This window comes from Zeugodacus cucurbitae, chromosome 4 (genome assembly GCF_028554725.1).
Source record: "Zeugodacus cucurbitae isolate PBARC_wt_2022May chromosome 4, idZeuCucr1.2, whole genome shotgun sequence".
Classification (NCBI taxonomy): domain Eukaryota; kingdom Metazoa; phylum Arthropoda; class Insecta; order Diptera; family Tephritidae; genus Zeugodacus; species Zeugodacus cucurbitae.
In genome coordinates this window covers 43,856,715-43,878,614 of record NC_071669.1, presented here as the reverse complement: position 1 = coordinate 43,878,614, position 21,900 = coordinate 43,856,715, and the positions used below count along the sequence as shown (strand labels likewise).

At 34.6% G+C, this 21,900-nt stretch overlaps 2 protein-coding genes across 12 annotated transcripts in view; one reads left to right on the top strand and one right to left on the bottom strand.

Annotated features, from left to right (window-relative positions):
• The window catches only part of LOC105221131 (UPF0687 protein C20orf27 homolog), a 29,846-nt gene extending 17,156 nt beyond the window's left edge, over nt 1-12,690 (bottom strand). The window contains exon 1 of the mRNA XM_011197858.3: nt 12,077-12,690. Within this exon, the coding sequence (XP_011196160.1) occupies nt 12,077-12,107 (31 nt within the window). The 5' untranslated portion in view covers nt 12,108-12,690. The remainder of the gene's footprint in view (nt 1-12,076) is intronic.
• Nucleotides 12,691-13,234: 544 nt separating this feature from the next.
• The window catches only part of LOC105221132 (arginine-glutamic acid dipeptide repeats protein), a 46,925-nt gene continuing 38,259 nt past the window's right edge, over nt 13,235-21,900 (top strand). For 10 of the 11 annotated variants that reach the window (XR_852388.3, XR_852385.3, XR_003753360.2 and 7 more), the window contains exon 1: nt 13,236-14,309. The gene's annotated coding sequence lies outside the window, so the exon portion shown is untranslated. Of the gene's footprint in view, nt 14,310-21,900 lie in introns of all 11 variants that reach the window. The other variant, XR_852384.3, reaches the window with a different exon arrangement.

Genomic DNA, 21,900 nt, shown 5'->3' with positions numbered 1-21,900 from the left:
CGTCACTGTTGACAGTCATAACTTTGAAGTTGTCGACAATTTCGTATACCTAGGCACTAGCATCAACACCGATAATAATGTCAGCCTTGAAATCCAACGCAGAATCACTCTTACCAATAGGTGCTACTATGGACTGAGTAGGCAATTGAAAAGTAAAGTCCTCTCTCGACGAACAAAAACTAAACTCTACAAGTCCCTCATCATTCCCGTCCAACTTTATGATGCAGAAGCGTGGACGGTGTCAACATCCGATGAGACGGCACTAGGTGTTTTCAATAGAAAGGTTTTGCGGAAGATTTATGGTCCTTAAACATTGGCAACGGCAAATACCCCAGAAAAATAGGATATACAATAGAATAACCCAAAGCCTAGTGTGCATTTTCTTGAAAGAGTATAACCCTTTTCACACACTGTGAAATAATCTTAGAACGTCTAGTTGATTCTAGGCGTATTCGGTGAGAATCGACTTTTGCTTTTGGGAAGGAAAATTGTGCAGTGAAATCAAAGTGCGCTTGGATACTGAACGGCAACTTTCCTCTTTCGATGGAATATCGGTTAGGTTGCGAGAACAATACTTCACCTAGTAAGAAATTATATTTGTATACTCTTTCAGATTTGAGGTATTCCAAAGCGTTTATGGCAATTCTTGGCCTTTCCTCGCCATCAGACTCGTAAGTATCATTATCGAAACATTAACTCAAATGTTGATTCAATCCTCATTTCAAGAAAGAGAAAGAGATCAATTTTATAACACGAATGCATTAAATTCTACAGGCTGTTATAAAATCGATTAAGTAAAAAATAATAAAATAATTACTCTTCTTTTTATTTTTCACCAAAAATATTATTAGTTTTCCCACTGAATAATTACATATAATTAGACGATTGTTAATTTCCCAGTGGGTTTATTGTAAGCTCATTTGCGACTTTTGTTTTAAAAACTTTTCTTTTTTCCTTTATACTATTTGCTAACCTGTTTATGTCAGTCAATTGCTCTTTCAAATGGTTGTTGTATGGCAATATTTCACCGGACGCAAGCAGCTAAAATTGGCCCGTTGCTAAGTGTATGTATTGTACAGTGTCAACCATTATGAACAAGCACATGATGATTTTTCATATTCGTACAAGCGAAATATAAAAGTAATGCTTTGAATTTTGTTTAAAAATTACCCAATCGTATTCTAAATATTACATGACTTAAGTCTATTATGCAATAGACCGTTTCCTCTTTTTAGTTGGTGCATATGATAATCAGGCTCATTGAATGGGTTCGCATCTTCTGACAGATATACACTAGAATCTAATCAGTATTTAATACATGTGAGGTATATCCTTTTTTGTTTCGAAGATACCAGTCGTACCAATTATCAATCATTTCAGTTCCGTTTTATTTTATTTCCCATTCAAAAATATTTGTTTACTGTTTATTTGGTCACCACTGTATATTCGTACAGGTACGTCGGCGTGCTAACGATGAACTTTTCCAAATCGAGTAAAAATAACTAATTGGTTTAGTTTACAACTACTTGCAGCAGCTTTTCTAAAAATATATTGCCACTTAGAAAATTGTGTAAATTAAAGTTGCCGACAGCTTTACACAATGTGAACTTAATGTCTAAGAAAGGAAATTACGGGTTAATTTATCAGTTGCAGAATATTTCAATCATCTAAATTGGCTGAGATGCAACAATTAAAAGTTAAAGCTTTTCTGTGCATTTTTCGAATAAATATTTTATTGCTTTGAAAATGGCAACACGATTATGGCATTTAAAATACGAGCATTTTGTGTTCTTATGTACGAGGTGTGTTAAAAATACGGTGATTTCCGTTGTTTGAAAAAAATGTTTATTTAACCGTCTACATTATGTTGTCGCTTCAAAATGGTATCCATTCTAAATTATGCACTTATGCCAGCATTTGTTCCGATCGTCGAAACGCTTCTCCAACTCGTTTTTCGATCGATCTTTAACGATTGTTCGTATGCTTATAACGACGGCCCTTTCAAGATCTTTTTATTTTTAGAAATATAGAAAAGTGACACGAAGTCATGTCTGAATTTTCGAACAAACAAAGAAGCGTGAGATTAAAAACTTAGATATTTAAATATACTCGTGGTGGAAAGAGTGCGACACTATCAATTAGTAGGGCGTATGTTTAGAACCCAGTAAAATATGTAATTCTTAATTGAGTATATCTTTAGAGCGCGGACTTAAGGAGGTAACGTCTAATCTCCGATTTTTTTCAAGGTAGATCTCTCATAAGTATCCAACAACACCACCTATTTTTATTCGAACTTTAGAAAACATAATAATCACAGATCACCAGTGCTGCGTTGAATTAGATAAAATAAATACTTTCAAAGAATACTCCAAAAAACAAAAATTTTGTTTATTCGGAGATCTATTGGAGTGTTATTAATTGCCAATTGGTTATACAGATACTGCTGTCCATAGAACAATAATAATGCAGGTGATTAGGTACAGTTCTAAGAAAGCATCGAGACTTAGAAACTTCTAAAAATGGCGAAAAAGCCCTGTGTCTGGTGTATGGTATTCTAGAGATTCTCAGAACGTCCTCTAGTTTTGATTCATTTTATTTTTTGAACATTGTTGAGGGTTTGGGTCCGTTTAAATATTGATTTCAATATTCTCATATAAAAAGTTGTGTCTACTGTCTATTGACTAGTTGTTTGTTTTTGTAATATTTCGACATTCAAATGAACGTTGAGTCGTGTGACCGATTTACATTTAGTTACTATATATATGTATATAGTGTTTTTGTATTTTTCTTTAGTTAACGACAGTACTTTTACTGACGTAAATATTTAATTTCCGATAAATCGTTATTTTCACAGCTATAGCGATATAAAACTCTACACAAATAAAGTATTTGAGGTGTAGCTTTACTTGTGGGGAAAATTGTCAAAATCGGACTATAACTTTTCAAGGCCCCGAATATCGAACATGAAGAACTCAGTGCCTAAGAGTAATTTTCCAACAAAAATATCGTCAAATCGCTTAGATATTATAATTTAATTCAAAGGGAATCTTCTTCTTCTAATAGTATGTCTCTATACCAAAAATTACTAAAGGCGGGTCTTAACTATCCCTCCCATATACCTTATATTCGGATTATCAAACATTCGGTGGGCTTTATACCGCATATATCGGTTAATATGTGCGATATCTTAGCAAATTTAAGTGAGAGTATAGTCTTGGAAACAGTGTACCTTAGTGGTGAAAATTAGAGAAAATTAGGAATTACCTCAACCCTCATAATAATTTAATTTAGAATGGGTTCAATTTCATTCCTTTGTTATTAAATAATTGTAAATTTATTTCCCGACAAAATCAAAGAAAAAACTCCTGATTCCTATCCGCCAGCATCATTTTCACATTCCAATTTGTGCAACGATTTGTTGTGACTCAAATCAATTGTCGGCACAAGGCTTGTGTTAACACAAAAACAGCTAATAGTACCAGTTGAACGAGAGGCTAAGCGCTCCACTGACTCAACTAAAACTGACCCCTGGGGCTTCGTGCAACGTGTTGCAACAATAAACACCATATAGTATTTATTTGTTGTTAGTGCGGCTTCAAATAAAGAATGAATGCAATGTTATTTGTGTAGAAACACATTCGAAACATATTTACATATGTGTAAGAGGTAGTGTAGGTGGCAATGTCCTTTGAATTGCTGATGTTACAATTAAGCGTACACAATGCTGTTGACAGCAATAAAAAGGCAAAAAAAAGCAAAAAATACAAAAACAAAGAGCAGTAGAACAGCATTCGGCGCAACAACAACAACATCTGTGGGAGTATGTGCGCGTGTTTGGCTGCCGGTTTGTGATCGCTATATCGTTTTGCTGCTGAGGTTGTTGACGTGTTTTCCATTATATAGTAGTACTGCGCTCACATTTCTCATTCAATCTTTTCCGTATTTTCAATTTCAGAATTTTTGCAGTTTCTCTCTTTTTATTGTTGTGGGACATTGTGTACATACGTATGTACATATGAGGTATTGTGTTGTGTGTAATTTTTAGAATTCCATTAGAAAACACAGAAGTCATGTAAGTAATAAAGGTAAATAGAAAATAAGTAAGGAAGAGCTAAATGCGGTAGCAACCAAACATTCTCGCAATTTATTGATATAGTTTTACCGATCCGAACCGATTTCCCTCATTTGCACCACTAAGGTACACTACATCCAAGACTATATGTTAACTTAATTTTGCTAAGATATTTCACATATTAACCGATATAAAGCACATCGGAAGATTGAAAATCCGAATATAAGGTTTATGAGAGCTAGGGGAAATTATGATCCGATTTTAATCATTTTTGGCACAGAGACACACTATTAGAAGAAAAATATTCCCTCATGTCTGAGAGATTTACGGATATTTTCCGTGAAAAACAACCCTTAGGCACTGTGACATTTTTGTATGGGATGTGGGCATGGTTATTATCCGATATCAACTATTTCAAGGGGGGTGGTGGGGTATGTAAGGAAAACGACTGCAGAAAGTTAGGTTTATATGGCTTTATTGTTTTGAGAGATATATACAATGAACATATTTAGAGGCGGGGCAACGCCCACTTAAAAAAATTACATCACAATTTGCCCCTCCCTATCCTCTCTACCAAATATCATCTATAGTAAAGAAGAGCTAAGTGGGGGTACAGTCGAACTTTGTTTTCGTGGGGAAATTTAAGGGATCAATATCAGCTTACTTTGATGTTCACTGATCGATATATACTGTATAAGAAATAATTTCGAATGAAATCCCTACACAAATGTTTATTCCCATGTTCCGTATAGGGCACCTAAAAAACATTATAAAAAAAACTAATTCTGATGACATTATCGACATTACAGGAACTCTTTAAGACCAATTTATTCAAATAAAGCTGGAAAATGCACCACCCTGTATAAGCAATATACAAATTTATATGTACAACTTTTTGTGACGCCACTGTAAATCACACAACGGGTCATGTGCATCGAATAGCGGCGGTTTTAAACAAACATTCATGTGCTTGAGTGAGGTAAAACCTAAAAAATGCACAACATTCCGCATTAACAAAATAATCAACGGTCGTGCCTCTGTTTTGCGGGCGGCATAGCGTAGTTTCCGCCGTCACATCTCGGGTTGTTGCGAATATTCACACCTGCATGCCTTGTTGACATTCTAATGCGCGCTGATGTGAGAATATTTTAAAAACAAATATTTACATTTATTTTACCTACAAATTAATATATTTATTTTATTTTATTTTATTGAGAGGGAAATATGATAATACCTGTAAATACAAAAGAGGAAATAAACACAATTCATTTAAAGGGAATTATTGCAATCGCAATTGTTAAATGCAGTAAAAAGTACCGTACTTCATATACGATTACTATATACAAAGACGATATAAGACGAAGTACGTGATAGAATTGATTTCAAATAGCGGAAATTTTAAGACGTTAAGACGTATAATAGCTACGTATGTGACTCACAGAGCTCCAAGTAACACCATTGTTGTAACATGAAAGTCAACGTTTTTCGAGAAACCCCAGCTGATTAAAAATGGTTGCAAATTATAAGAAACACCTGTATCGTTCACTCATTCATAGTGGCCTTTTTCTAGAGTTTGTAAAATAGCACTTTGAAGCGAGCTATTATTTTTAATAGCCTTATATGCGGTTATAATATAATCTCTTTTTAAATTTGCTCCTTACTGTTCAATAAAGGATAGGTTAAGTGGTTGTCTGTCGACGTGCCTAGGCCTTTGGGAGCCCCTGTGACTCAATAAAGGATAAGATCGCCGAAATAACAGTATTTGACCAGATGACATCTACAAAAATCCAACTTGTGTAACCCTCATGCAATATTGTTCTGGCCTCTATAGTAGATTAAATTTAACATAGATCACGACATACTAATCTTATGCCATAATTGCAAATGGTCCCCTCATGACACTACTACCACTTCTTTGCATGCCCAACGAAACGCACCCATCTAACAACCTTTTTTTAAGTCCGACCTGTCGACACGGCTCGTTTCTTCCCTCCCGTTGTATGATTTTGATAACAATTTATATTTCCCTACAAGCAGGGTCAATGTTACCGATGTAGCCACAACATTTTCAAATCAAATAGAAGTACAGTTAGTTCAACTGAACTTCCATAACTCGAACTTCCACAATTCGAACTCTTGAAATGACAATAGAAGTCAAATTTCATACAAATTACCTTCCATAACTCCGAAGTCTCTTCAACTCGTAGGGAAGTTCAAATGTAATTGATTTATAAGCCGAAATCTCAGCAAGTCTGAGAGTGATAGGTGTCTTGGAATAACACTGATTTAACTCATTAGGACCTACCCTCGAGAAACTCTTTTCAAAAACAATTTCAATATACCGATTTTGCAATCAAGATTTATTTATGGTCAGGAGGCTGATAAAATAACCGGTTTCACTTTCTCCAGATTGTATGCCATAATTTTTGTATTCCGTTAGGCAAATATTGATATCTAAATAATAATTTTGAATGTAACAACAATAATTATGTGATTCTAATAGAAATTTGGTAACAGCCATAACAATGTCAGCCCAGAAATCCAACGCATAATCCCTCTTGCCAACAAGTTTTTCCTTTTACTCGACGAAAAAAAAACCAAACTCTACAAAGTCCCTCGTCATTCCCGGCCTGCTTTACGGTGCAGAAGCGTGTACTATGTCAAAATCCGATGAGATGGCACTAGGAGTTTTCGAGAAAAAGGTTTTGTGGAAGATGTATGGTCCTCAGAACATTGGCAACAGCGAATACCGCAGATGATGGAACGTTGAGCTGTGTGAGTTATACGACGGCATTGACATAGATCAGCGAATAAAGAGACAGTGGCTGGACGAGAGCGCTCCAGCTTTGAAAGTGTTCGATTCAGTACCCGCTGGTGGAAGCCGAGGAAGAGGGAGACCTCCACTCCGTTGGAAAGGAAAGACCAGGTGGAGAAGCATCTGGCTGCACTTGGGATTTCCATTTATTTCGTACAATTTGAGATCAGCTGATATCTTATTTATATTTATATTTATGTATGTATATTTGGTAATACCGACAAGGTCTTCATTGACAGCAGTGACAAGTGAATTCAAGCCTTTAAATATGCATATTATAGTCACTTATTACGTACTAGAATATTATTAACGTGTGTCTATTAATATTTCGTAATAATTATCTAATTTTGTCAAATCCAAATTAATATCTTGACAACTTTAACAGTTTTGATTATTGCCTTACAAATATTGCCACGCCACGTTTTGTAGCGACAGACATACGATCGATTAATCAAAAATTCAATAAGATATCGGAACCAACCAACATTCTCTCTGTAATTGTTTCTGTACAAAATAACTCATTCACAACAACACAGTTGGAAGCTCATATGACTTATGCTTATCAAGCAAGGCAATTCTTTACTTAACAAACAAAATGTCGAAATTAATTATAAACACTATTTATCTTATAACTGTTCAATAAATAGTTATATGAATGTATGCCTGTTCCTAGAACACAATCGAACAGATAAATTGACTAGATAATCGTATATGCTCACGAACATGTTATTTGAAGTGTGTGTGTGTGTGTGTATGCGAGTATTATTTATTAGTTAGCCCAAGGGACCTGACTAACTATAAATAAAATATATGCCGACGATTGTATGCCATGTAAAGGGTGCTTGAATAGGTTCGATACAACATTTATGCATTTCATTTGTTCCGAGAGAGAGAGAGAGAGAGAGAAAACTATAGAGATCTAGAGAGAAAGGGCGAATAACATAGAGAGAGAAAGAAAGAGATAAGCAGAAAATGAGCGAGAGAGATTGAAATAGAAAAATCTAAAAAGATATCACTCTGTGTGAACTGACAGAAGAACCTATTTGACATTTGACCCAATAATTTTTTTATACATATATCTTCGGGGATTGCTTCTAGACTATTATGAGACAACTTTGAACTGTTTTTCCATCAGGAATTTGATCAACTGAAATGTATTCACTTTTCTAAAAAATTAAAGTCCACTTTCATCAAAACTTTGTGTCCAAGAATCCACAAAAAAGAAAATTCTTTGCCTTAACACAAGTGATATTAAAAATAATCTTAAAATTACTATTCTTCCAGTTGAAAACCTTTAAACACAACAAAAAGTGAATTAAAAACTTTTAAAATTCTTCGTCATTATATTCTTTTGTTCCTTACCATTAACCACAATAAATTTTAATTCAATTATCTTTAGCCTTAAAAGCACTTTGACAAGCCAAATTTTACGAATGCTGAACACATATTTAAGTGGCCTCATCATATTGCTGAAAGTACGCCGATTTGCGACGTGAAATCACAAAGCAAGGAAAAACGTTTTTCCTTTCTTCTCAAGTTTATCATTAAGGCAACACAAAGCAAGCCGGTATGCGAGTATGTGTGTTGTGTTTACGCGAAAAACAGCGGCTATAAAATTGTTTTGTCTCCACCCTGGGGAGACAGCCACCACCGCCAAACTGGTCGAAGCGTCGCCTACCAACGAACAAAAGGGATGATTTGCAGCGAAAATTTATGGCAAGCAGTCCGTCAATCAGCAGAAAATCTGGCACATTTTACTTTGGAAATTCCTTTCTATGTATACGGTATATGGTATATGGCTACTAATAAGCTCATAAGGCTAATCCTTGCACGAGGATTCTGTAATATCTAGGACAAGTGGTTTTGCTTAGCTTATAGCATTAAAAACAGGCATGATAAATTTAATGAGCAGCATTTTAAGAAATGAAAATGCTTTTAAGTCAGTAGAGTTCCAAAGACCGAGGTCGATATGGGTCTATCTTACAAGAAGAGTTGTTCCAAAAATGCTGATATGACGATTTTTGGTACAAAATGCTATGCTGAGGAAATAGGTTCACTGAATTTCTTGAAGAACTCTCAACTATCGATCAATATATAGAGGTTAGGTTAAGTTAAGAAACCTAAATAGAGTAGAAGGTTTTTAAAATGATCTTTTCCTTACAGGCATTGAGAAGCTTCGGTAGGTAATGCTATCTCAAACAGTGACAGTTTGGAATCAGTTTTGGAGCTGTTGCATCTTGAGTAAAAATTTCCTAGAAAATGCTGCCACGAACGAAATTTCGGAGGAGGGTGGCATAATTTTCACGGGCCGGGAACCTTTTTAGATGAGCCTAAAATAATTATGTCGAGATCCTGATACAATAGGAACGTTCTGACCATATTTACAGTTGTTTGGGCGACCCTGTCTTCTCTGCTTCCTAGACAATGAAATGCAACGATATTATGTACACGAGAAAAGCAATAACTTGTTAGAACTCAGAGTATTTCAGTGTGTTTTAAGGCGAAATTTGCACTGCTCCAAAATTGGGTCGTTGCACTGACAGTCCAGTAACTTGCAACTTTTACGCTGGCGAGTTTGCTGTTAGCAAATAGCAAAGAAGGAAGAAAAGACATAAGCACAAAATGAAAGAAAGTAGTTTAGTGAAAAGTGGGAATGTCCGTATGTATGTTGAGGTAGAAAATATGGTTGCTGCAAATTAAAAGTATGCAATTTGAGCTTGAGAAAGTAAGTGCAAGCAAGGGAGCAGCTGAAAGCACCTGAGCATTGGTGAGTGCATGAACGGTCGATAAGAAAGCTAAGTTTGTATGTATGTATATTTGAAGACACAGGAGAGGACCTAAATGGAACATAGGACCTCAAGGAGTTTATGTATGTGTATAATATAAAAAAACAACTTCAGCATACAGTTGTATGCAAGAATTGCATTCACATTTGGCGTGCAACACACAATACATTGGGATTTATGAATGCAGATACACATTTGTTGTTGTTTGCGCTTATGCAAGGCGATTTCCGGTATTAAGCAATGGAGAGGCGCAATGCTGTGTCACACAGTGCACGTAACGTAACGTAATATTGTATGCATGTATGTAAATAAATATATAAGCATATGCATGTGAGTGTTGACACCGTTCGCCAATATTTTCCGTTGCATCCCTGTAGCATAGCACATGGCGCTTAAGCTCGTTATTTGCATAGAGGTGTGAAAATGTTTTCGAAAGTATTAAAAAGTAATTTCGACACCAACAACAAGGCGATTGCACTCAATGCCGTTGTGTTGTTTGTTGTAAGCCACGACGATATGCGCGGCATTGGCTGCGCGCCAAAGAACAAGCCTTATCAGCGGTTTATGGTTAGCGGCTCACTTGCTTCCGCTGATTCTTTTTCCTCCTCCCTCTCCCTCCCTCAAAGCGTAACGTATACGCCGTCGTGTTGCGCAAATGCACTTGCTACTGCATGCTGAAGGTGTGGGAAAGCACGGAACGACGTCCATAACTAACTTAGCGTCTTTCAGCGGTGTAAATTTATATTTGTATTTACATACATATACACATGAATGTATAGTTACATGTAACTATCTCTATGCTTTTCGACAAATTTATTAATGCCATTCGTTGCTTTAAGGTTGAGAACGTGACATTTTTTTAACATATTTTAATATAACTGTGTGGTGACATCTATTTTCCGGCAATTACCCGCTATTTGAAGTAGGAATGCTGCAAGCAAATATGGAAGCGTAGCAAACGTTTCGCTACTGGCTGTTTGACCTTGGCAATCTATAAATTAATTTAAAATACACTGAATTTACATACAAACCCTTCGTAATAACTATTTAATTTAAAGTGATTCAATTTCAAGAACATATCATTTACCAAAGCAGTTGAGTCTGGGTATTTGGGACTCTTTGTCTTCTTTATCCGCTCAAAGGAAGCCCTACATTATATGAAACAAAATGTGTTGACACACAAAACCAACAACAACAAGACTCGGATAAAAGGAGATGGTTGTTTGATCAGTAGATTTGTCCAAGAATAATTTACCTAGATAAACGCTTCCTGATTTTTGTCTTTAAAAGTAATTAGAGCGTGAACCAAATATTTTTAACAATAACATAAATTCAACTTAAGATGTTTTTCACAAGAAAAATCTTTATTTTTAAATTAATTCGATTTTAACATGACGAATTTGTGAATTCAGCCATATTGTATACACTATTTAGCAGTAGATCGAATATTGCTATTTAAAGATATTATTTCAAATAGAAAGGCATATACACCCACATGCATTTCCAATGCTTCTCTTTATGTCATCAGGATGCGGAAACGGAAACTGATGTCTGTCTGTAAGCACTAGTTATGGTGAGTTTAAAATACATATGTATACGGTATATAAATAGAAGCCCATGCACACAAAAACCTTCAAGTTGAAGCTTCAGATATTATTGTACTTTTTCCCTTTTTCTCACACACCTGACATATACAATAATGTTTAATGCAATGGAACCAATTTTGGTTGCAGTATTTATATATCTGATGTTGGCATTATAGATTTCGCAGATTAATACATAAATATTGATTATATTTATATACTCTTGGTGGCACTACTTACTGAGCTTATCTAAAAAGCAATAAAATTAGAATACTTATTTGTATATAAAAAGTGATAAATGCAGTATATCAAGTTATCTAAGGTGAGAAAAATTACAATTTTGTTCAACACTAACATATTTCAAAAATGATCAGAGAAAAACGAAATTTGTGCCAAAAGTACATGAACGTTGCTGTAAAACGGTGCTCAGAACGCTTACATTCAAAACAATAATTGAGAGATCACTTGTATTAATATAACTTTTTATAAAAAATAATGAACGAATAAGTTAGCGAAACAAAATTGCAATTGCAAAATATATGTAGTCACTATGAATTAAATAATTATACTTCGTTATGTAAAAAAAAAAAAAATTCTATAAGAATATCAGTTGACGGTGATATCATCAATCACATGTGTTATTATGTGTATGTACAGATAAAACAAATTAAAAATTTGTAATTATTATTACTTTTCAACTTTCACAGGTGCTGATAAACTCAAACGTCTTATGTTGTCTATTAAAAAAATAAGCTCATTGTTTAAGCAAACTTATGCATGTTTTTTTTGTAAATATGTAGTTTTAAACATTTGAACTTACTACTGATATCATCTACTTTCGTTTCCGACATATTTTTACCGCCTTTACTCGAGCTGCCGAAGTAATCTTTTGGTGTTTCTGTTGAAATTAATTTGATTTCTTTCCTATTTAAGGCGCCTTCCACATTCACCGCTGTAATTCTGTTATTTATTTACACAGCGATTAACTCTTTCTATAGACACAATTACTTATCGCACACCGTAATTCCAAAGTAAACTTTTAGTAAACCAATTAGATGACAAATTGAGGGTTTTGTTGTGTTATCAAGCCGGCACACAGCTAATGTTAATTAAGTTTTTGTTTTCTTAAGAAGACAGATATATATATAATTAATAAGTATTCCAGTATGTGTGCATTTTTACACAAAGCGAAGCGGCTGTACCAGATTCGCGCTTTCAAGGATGTTGCACTTTTATTTGGCCAATGTCCGGAGTAAACTGTGGTAACTTGGTTTTATTTTTGGCGCACTTATGATTTTCCCCGTGTAATGACGCTTTTAATACAACTTTTAACTTACACAGTTGTACGTTTTATTTTATTTTTTAGTGTTTTAAAACGACCGCAAACACATAACAATCACAAGGAGTAACAAAAATCAACTGAAACGGCTCCAAATGTGCTGAAATTTTCAAGAATTTGCTCCACTCTCCCCAATCCGGTTTCTTTCATCTTGACATTCGTACAGGGTGAACTGTTTTATAGCAAAATCAGGGTTGCATTTATGGATTCTATAATTCAGAATTTTTAAAACTAAAAATTTGATTGCTATTATTAATTTGGTGCAAAATCTATAACAATTTAACATCTACCGACTAAGAAGTGTGCAATTTTTTTTATATATTTTTATATACTTAAAAAATTCGTCGAATTTCAAAATGATTAAATTAAATAATTCACAGTTTAAAAAATATATTTATTTGATTTCTTTCTTTTATATTCCAATTAATATTGTTATTATTATAAAATAACGCATACGCTTTTATTTGACTAATATTCATAAATTTGTTCTATAACATTTAAATATATAATTAATTATATATAAAATATTTTTCATGTGTGTTCGCATTCTAAAAAAAAATGCAAGTAATTTGAGCATTTAGCTGGACTCACTCGCGCAAACACAGCCAACTTTCTTCGTCACGTAACAACGAGTGGCATATTAACGAGTAGAAAATTCAAAATGGTCGCCCTGTTTTGTTGAGTGCGCGAAGAAAAATTGAGCTCCCGTTCAGAACTAATTATTTACTTATCGAAAGTAATAAAATTCAGAAAGTTTAGTGAAAAACATTCGATATATTTACTGCCTTCAGTTGGATATAAAAAATTCGCGCAAACACAACAAAACAGTGACGAAAATTGGTTAGAAAGTTAGTACTCAAATTCGTGCGCAAAGTGTATGCAAAAAGGAAAATTGTTCCCCCATCTGCCTCATAGCATTTTTCGGTGCTCAGCGACGGTGAAAAGCAAACAAGCGAAAAAGTATTGAACGTATATGCATTCAGTGAGCAAATAGCAAACGGGCGACGGACAAATAGTTAGCAAGTTGTTTTAATCTGTGTTTAATAATAGCGTAATAAAACATTATTTTCGGAAAATTCTTGGAAGCCACGCGTTTTGGTGTACTTCTAGTGTTTAATTACAAAAAGTGCGAAAAAATCAAAAAAATAAAACAAAAATATCGCGCTTTAACGAAGCACGACTGTGTGGATGAGAACAAAGCACTCTTGAAAGGAATACCATACTCAAGACCGATTATAGCAGGAGGGAAGCGGTCAAGCATAAAACAGCTTTCGACACGCCGCATTCCTCCTCGCCATTGGGCGGAGCAACACTGTTAGCAACTATGGATTAGTAGCAGTTAAAAGATTTCAATTTGGAAGTGTTTGTCCAACATTAAATGAGACCGGTGTGTAAAGTACGTCAACCAAGTGTATATCAAGTACAAATAAATAAATATAAATAGCTTTTAAATTATAAACATTGTGAAAAATTATTTACTATAAAATTCCAAACTAATTGTGCAATTGCCATATAGTCAATAAGCTAAACAAATTGACCGTGTAACATGTGTATGTGCTATAAAATTAAATAAATCAGTCATCATTCTTGTTCGGCTTTCCCACAATTCACATAAAACACCGTATTTGACGGGATATTATTTTTACGGCCGCATAGACAGCTGGTATTTATTAACTCACAAAAGCAACAATTACACAATTTGTCAAAATCAATGGTAAGTAATTCCAAAATTTTCAAATAAAACACATTTTTATTATCCGAAGTTTATTAGGCAGGCACATGTAGTATATTTATTAGTAGGTATGCATGTGCATATTTATATTTTAACATCTGTGCCAAGCATTTGCGCGTGCAAGTATATGGTTTTTTTCTCTCGTAACTCGAATGAGCTGCTACCAAGTAAAACCAGCCCACATGTATGGCAACTGTGCTGAACGGTGGCTAACTTCGATGATGTATAGGATGATGTCCCACTTAATATTTACGATTACCCAAATATGTTGTTTAGAGAAACGCCATTTAGTGCTAATATAACGGCTGAGGAAGGAATAAATAAATATTCCATTACATATCTGGTTACTTAAAGTTTTTGTTATTTTTGTCTTCCAACGAAAGTTGAGAAAGTGTGAATATTTAAGATAATTTATTATATTGCAATTCAAACTTGGAGATTGAAATATTTTTAAAATTTCATTTATAAAATTTATAGCACTTGTTGTAGTTATATATTAATGAAAATATCAAAAATAATGATGTTATCTGCTGATTTAGCATACTTCTCCTTCCTTACTGAATTTTGGTTAATAAATAATTTTTGTATAGCTCACATTTCATATTTTTGTTCGCGTTCAGCTAATATGTGTGTACGTATTTTTGTTAAACAAATTAAAGCAATGTTAAAACAACAACTAATTTCAAAGGCCAATCCGTCAATTGGGAACTTAAGTACACACTTTTGGTTATCAGAAATAATTGCAGTAGTTCGTAAGTAGTTATACACTCTCTTATCTTTGTGGATTACTTTGAAAGCAAAGTCTGCAAATGTGTACAATTATGTTTATGTATTTATATATACAGTATACTCTCGAAAAGTAAATCGATTAGTATTTTGGGTAATTTACTTTTTCGAATAATTTACTTTTCCAAATATATACATAAATTATCTGTTTTTATAATATTAAATGCATTTTTAAACTTAAAAAATTCATTCATTTATTTGCTTCAATAAAACATATGGATTTACATGAAAAACATACTTATATTTACATACATACATATGTATTTACTATGAAGAGAAAAAATCTTGAATATTGTTTTGTTTTTTTTTTTTTCTTTTGCAATATATTTTCTGACCATTTTTGTACGACAATTCAAAAAGTCTGACACCTGATTTGCATCGTTTTCATTTTTAAACCAGTGGATCAAGTAGGAGAGTTTATTTACTAAAAAGACGCGATAAACAAGAGAGTAAGTGTTTTTGCAACATCGTAAAAAACGCTGCTTGCTTCGTTTCGAATTTTTTATCACACTCGCTGAAAAGTAAATTAAAAAATTTACTTTTTCGAGGTGCATGTGTAATCTTAACTTTCCCGCGATTATTTACTTTCTGAGAATTTACTTTTCGAGAGTATACTGTATGAACATAATTTCAGATATTTTTGGAATTTTTCTATTATTTATTGCAGCAATCAGTGCTTTAATCGACGCCACTTGTATTGCAATAAATAGTGTCTTAATCGAGTTTCTAGATAACATTTATGAATCGATAAAGCGAATAATGTTTAAAAATGTAAAATTAATTGATGAAACAACATGGAAGGTTTAGTTCTACGTAATGCCTTTCTTATACATACATCCAAATATTGTAGATATTTCTGATTATATGTGTTGATATGTGTGCTTGAATTATTAAATTGTTATTTGCTTATATTTTAAATGTCGTTATTATTATATGTTGCTAATATACGCTTTATCGCCTCTTTAGGAATGTTGTTAATAATAATTGATGTATAACAACATTTCCACTTAACAGTAAAGCTATAAAATTGATTGATTCTCAATTTCAAAAGGCAAGCAAATTCTCCGGGTGATAAGTTTTGGTTTATTACTATCGTAATTATTGTAAATAACGCGCACATAAAAACCAAGTCAATAAAAACAGTAAGTTTACGTACTTCAATATGGATGTATAAGTTTGTGTATTTGTAATCCTAAAGAAAAGATTTTGTTGCGTTTTGTTGAACGCAAAGTGGTGCTTGATAATTGATTTAAATTGTGCTAGTGCTACATTGTGACAGTTTATAGCAAGTCTATTAATTTGTGCATAAAGTCAGAAAAAACTGTCGCCCATAAAAGGCAGCGTTCAATTGAAAATAAAATTAAAACAACAGTTTGTTCATAATACATTAACGGGTTTTGGTGGTTAATAACAATGCAGTGTATTATCTCAAATATTATTTACTGCGAATGAATATTTATAAATTAAATGAATATATTCAGAAACTATTAAGACAGTTTAAATATATGAAGTGCAAAATTCATTAAAATTTGTTTTGTTAGTAGTAATTAAAGCAGAATTCATTTTAAATATCGAAATAAATTCATTACTAACCGTGGTTGATACACATTCAATTAATCTTGTACACCCACAATACAAGTAAATTAATTTAATTATGTGGTGGAAAGTCTGAGAGTTTATTGTCGATAAGTCTACATACAAAGCACACACTTTCGTATAAGGGCACAAGCACAAATTTTTACTGAATAACATTTATATGAAATGTTTGCGCAAATATGCAATAAAAGAAAACTGAACTAATTTTTTTTTAAATATCAAACAACATTGCCTTTAACAAATTAGCCGGGATAAGCACTATATGGCACTTACATTCAATTATTAACATTATAAAATATTTAGTGACTAATATGATAAGGGGCAATTGTAATTTCTGCACAAATTAACACGCTATATTGTGTGAATTAACTAAATAAGTAGATGAGTGAGTGAATGAATGTGGCGAAATGCCAAAAAATCAACGTTTGTGAAAAGTCAAATGTGAACAAATGTGTGAACGCTTGCTTTGCGCTACGCCTGCGGAAGGTTGACAAGCCGCAATTTGTTTGTGAAGTGTTGCTACACGACAATTTGAAATTCCATGCCATTTGGGAGTGCAACCACTAAAACACGGCATTTATTACAAACTAAATCTGCTTACAATGGCTTTTAACTGCGTACACAACCATTTCCGCGCCCAAGGCTCTGGGCCTGCAGCGTGCTGTGCCGCTTGACGCGACGTTCTACCCTGTACGGGGTGAGGTTTACTTGGTTCTTGGTGTTGGTGCGCGTGTGGATTCGGGCAATGCGGGGCTTCGTTTATATTCACTCATTCGCTCGTTTGCTCACGCGTTCAAATTGCAAATATGGTCAATTTGTGAGTTCATGCGCCCGATTTCACGCTTCTTATGCCCCATCATCAACACCATCGCCTCGAGACAATATGTACATATGTATGTATGTGGCCGTGGGTGGATGATATGCTTGTCGCAATAAAGTCATAACTACCGGCTATGTCATCGTCGCGCAAGCGAGTAGTGCGTGGAAGCGCAAATGAGGGTGGATGTTTATTACATTCGAGCATAATAAAGCAAATAATCGACAGTAAAATAATAATAAGGACACACTGCTCTTAAGTGAGTTGAAGTAGCTGCTGGCATGACTTGGAATCGTTAGCTGGCTGACTGGCTGGCGGGTCGGCGTCTGACACGCTGCCAGTTCAATTGATTGCCCACAGTGTGTCACCCTACACTTTAGATTATCGCGAATGCGTTGACGATAATCAAGCTTGAAATCTTTGTTACTTGGTGTTAAATTTTATTATTGTAATTTTGGTTTTTTTATTATTTTTTTTTTCACACAAATTTTTCGGGAGTGTAAATTAGTTGGGTATTTGAGCTAAATTATTTGTTTTTATCTGAGACTTTGTATTGTGTGAAATTATTGTTATTATTTTAACATATACATATGAACGTTCAAAAAGGAAGATATTTGTATCTCTATTTGTGCGGACTGCGCTTAATGATTTGTATAGAAAAATAATAACCTAATTATTCAACAACAACAACGCCCACAGATCGTATTTCAAGTTGGAATCAGAGTAATATTTTTATTTGGTGCCTATTAAGGGGCTAGGGGTAGTTACAGACATGAAAAAATATAATTTTCAATATTTTTTTTCTATTAAATCATTTTATTTTACAAAAGTAATAATATGGCATTATCAAACAATGTTTTGACTTGAAGGTACACAAATTTCAAAAAAAATATGAACTTAACTTCAATTAATTTCCAAAGTTATAACTGTTTGTGTTGATCCAGTTCCAAAAAATAATCCTTGCGATGACAATCATAAGTCCTTGGAGATTCATCTAAAATTAATCGATAAGAAAAATTAGTTTTATAAATATATAATTATGGAACTGACTTTTTCAATATGTTTTTTTTTTTTTAATTAACAGAATGACGGCCGCAAGAAAACTTGCAAGATTTCCGGGAAAAAATGATCTTAAAAAATCGAAATTTTGGAAAAAAGCATCGATTGGTCCAGGTTAATTATGTATTCTAAAAGTCGTATAAATTTCATTAAAATCTACTGAGTGGTTTACGAGTTACAGTTTTCACCAGTTCAAAATACATAGTTTTGAGAAAAACGCATTTAAAGTTTCACACTGGCGTTTTGGAGTGGCCAATCTTTGTTATTTGTCGAATAACTCGGAAAGTAAGTGTCAGATAAACTTCAAATTTTCAGAGGAAATTTTTAAGATATTACACTTAACAAAAAAAAAAAAAAATATATATATATATTTTTTAATCCTGACTGCCCCTAATCCCCTTAAGCGAACTAAAGATGCGTTCTCTCATTTGTTGTATTTGTCTTTTTTAAATAAATTTTAAAATTTTTAAATTCCAAATATTTTATTAAACTTCTATTATGCTCTTAAGTGCATTTCAATATACATTTCCTTGTATTTTATTTAAATTTGTTGATGTACTGTAATCTGTCGTATCTGCAAAACCACCTCTCATTTTCAATAAACACATAATCCTTAAAATAAGGTAAATTTTTTTCAAAATCGTACTTAATCTGTATGCATACTCACATAATGCTACGTCACCTGAGAGGGGCGTGTATATGTATGTATATGTAGATCCATATGTGCAGGGCGATTGGCTCAATGCCCACTAAGGCAAAATAATATCGAATCATCGGATTTGCGAATTTCCACGAACTTAGGTTGGAAAATAAATTTTGTGCGCGCAGTCGTTATAACAATTTGTGTGTATTTAAAAAGTATTTAAATTGAAATCAACCCATTGGCAGGCACACAAACACACATACACTAACTCATATTAAAAAAAAAATACATACCTGCCAACACTTGCGCTCCAATATGCACTTAAACTGTGTAAATTTATTTATCTGCACCTTTTCAAACATACATACATGTGTATTTGTATGACGGTGCGTTTGTGTACGAGTGTGTGTGTGTGGGTGTGTTGCGTAGGAGCGTTAATCTCTGCGCTGCTTTTGTTTAACATGTTTATGCGGATTATTAAGGATTAACTGACTGGAAGCCACTTAAACAATGGCCAAACGACAACACAGCTGCAACAACAACAACAAAAAAAAACAACAACAACTGAAATGACAATAATAATAAGCGTACAACAAAAATAACACTGTTGTTTGTTGCTGTTGGTGAAAGCGAATTATTTTATTTGTTGCATTTTTTCACATTTATTATTCATACAGAAATTTACTTAACATTTAATTGAAAGCAAATTGATTTATTTGTAATGCTACACATGAAATAATAAATACTTTAAACCGCACAAACACAAATGTACAAATTCATTATTTGTAGATCCTGAGCAGTATTTGTAAAACGTTCGGAATTTACCAAAATAAAAATAATAATAAGAGATTAAAAAAATGAAATAAGAAAATATTAAAAGCAGTCAGCAAAAGCACGGAAAAATCAAAGGGTTGCGCTTGCGGTAGCCGTAATTGTGATGATCGTCGCCACCCCATAAAACCCATGACTAATCAATTTCAGTATATTTATTTGCGAGCACTCATAAATTTTAATAAATTTCATTATCACGCCATAAACCCACCGACAAGCACTCACAAGCTGCCCAAAGCATTCTACGCTGCAGCAAGAGGTGGAGAATGGTAGCAGGAGAGAGAGTGAGAGGGAGGGTGACGAGCGAGAGTGGAAAATCATGAAGCGAAGTGGCTAAATAAACAAAACAACGAACGAAAAATACTTTTCAGATGAAATACCACAAAGCATAAGTAAAAGCTACAAATCCCTAAAATACTCTTGATAAAATTACATAAAACTAATCATACGAAAAATGATGAAGGTACACGGTACGTACACACAGAAGGACCAAGTTGTCGTACGTATCGTCGGCGTTGGCTTACAGCAGCCAGCACGCACCCACAGAGTGAGTACGAGTGGCTATGGTGGTGGGTTGATACACCGAGACACACAGCCGCACACACGCAAACTTAAATATACTCTCGTAGTATACTGACTTTGGCTAGCTAAAGCTACTGTCTATAAGGAGCACTTCCTCCATACCGAAAGCGACGTGTGCCACGAGGTACAGGGTTCGTGGGTACGAGCGCAGTGCTTCGAACGACAGGCGAGCGAACGCGTGCGGTATCTACACCGACAATCTGTTTAACAACTTCATGAGCAAATCCAACAAATCGGATGCCAGTGGCATTTACTCGTTTTCGTAAGTGGCTTACAAGCCAGCCGACATGAATACTTGCGCACACAACACACAACGAACGAACGCACATAAAAACATGCCAAACACCCATACAATTGCCAGTTGCATGCCAACAAACATCGGAGCATATAGTTATGGATTCAATCTACGAGTGCCACCGTATGGTGGCAACAGCAACAGCAGCCGCAATGACAGTGGCAATGCCAGCTAGCGGAGCAAAACCCTACAGCTTTCAACCAACCAAGCAGTAAAACAGTTTGTTCGACCGTCTGTCAGCTCGTCATCGCTTTATACATATATAAATGCGAGTCCGCCAGTCAGCCACCCAGTGCGGCAGTCGCTCTGTCTGTCAGACAACTCGCCGCACACAGTTATCCATCCAACTGTCTGTGCGCTCATCAACTCATCCAGCCAACCGACCGACAACGGCCGACCCACCAACAATCGTAGTAAGCAAGCTGCCAAGCATTCTCCGCTTAAATATGGCACGACGAGAAATGAAGTCCGACCACGATGACAAGGATGGCGTTGGCGATTGTGATGATTTTGATGCTGATGCTTACGCTGTTGAGTACCGATGACGACGCCGCGTCCATATGCAATACAACGAAACACCAACAAAAAATTGAAAACAACAATAGCAATAAGTAGCGCCCGAACGGCTCGTGTTATGTCCGACGTTGTCGGTTCGCCCAAAAATGAAGTGCACATAAAAAAAAGACGAGAGACGAAAAAATTTATTGAGGAACGTTACAAAAGTGTGGAAACTTTGGGAGGTAAAAAGCATGGTTGTGGACCAAAGGTACACAGCAGCAAATAGCAGAGGGCACGGTCAGTCGGTTGGTTTGTTGGTCGGCAGTGACGTGTTGAAATGGAACGAAACGAAGCGTTGCTAATAGTGGTGTTGGGTGGCATGGCGCGGCGCTTTTTGTGAGGGTCCAGCGAAAAGCGTTCGGTGATTAAAGGCAAGAAGAAAGACGTGCAAAAGCAATGGATGCCA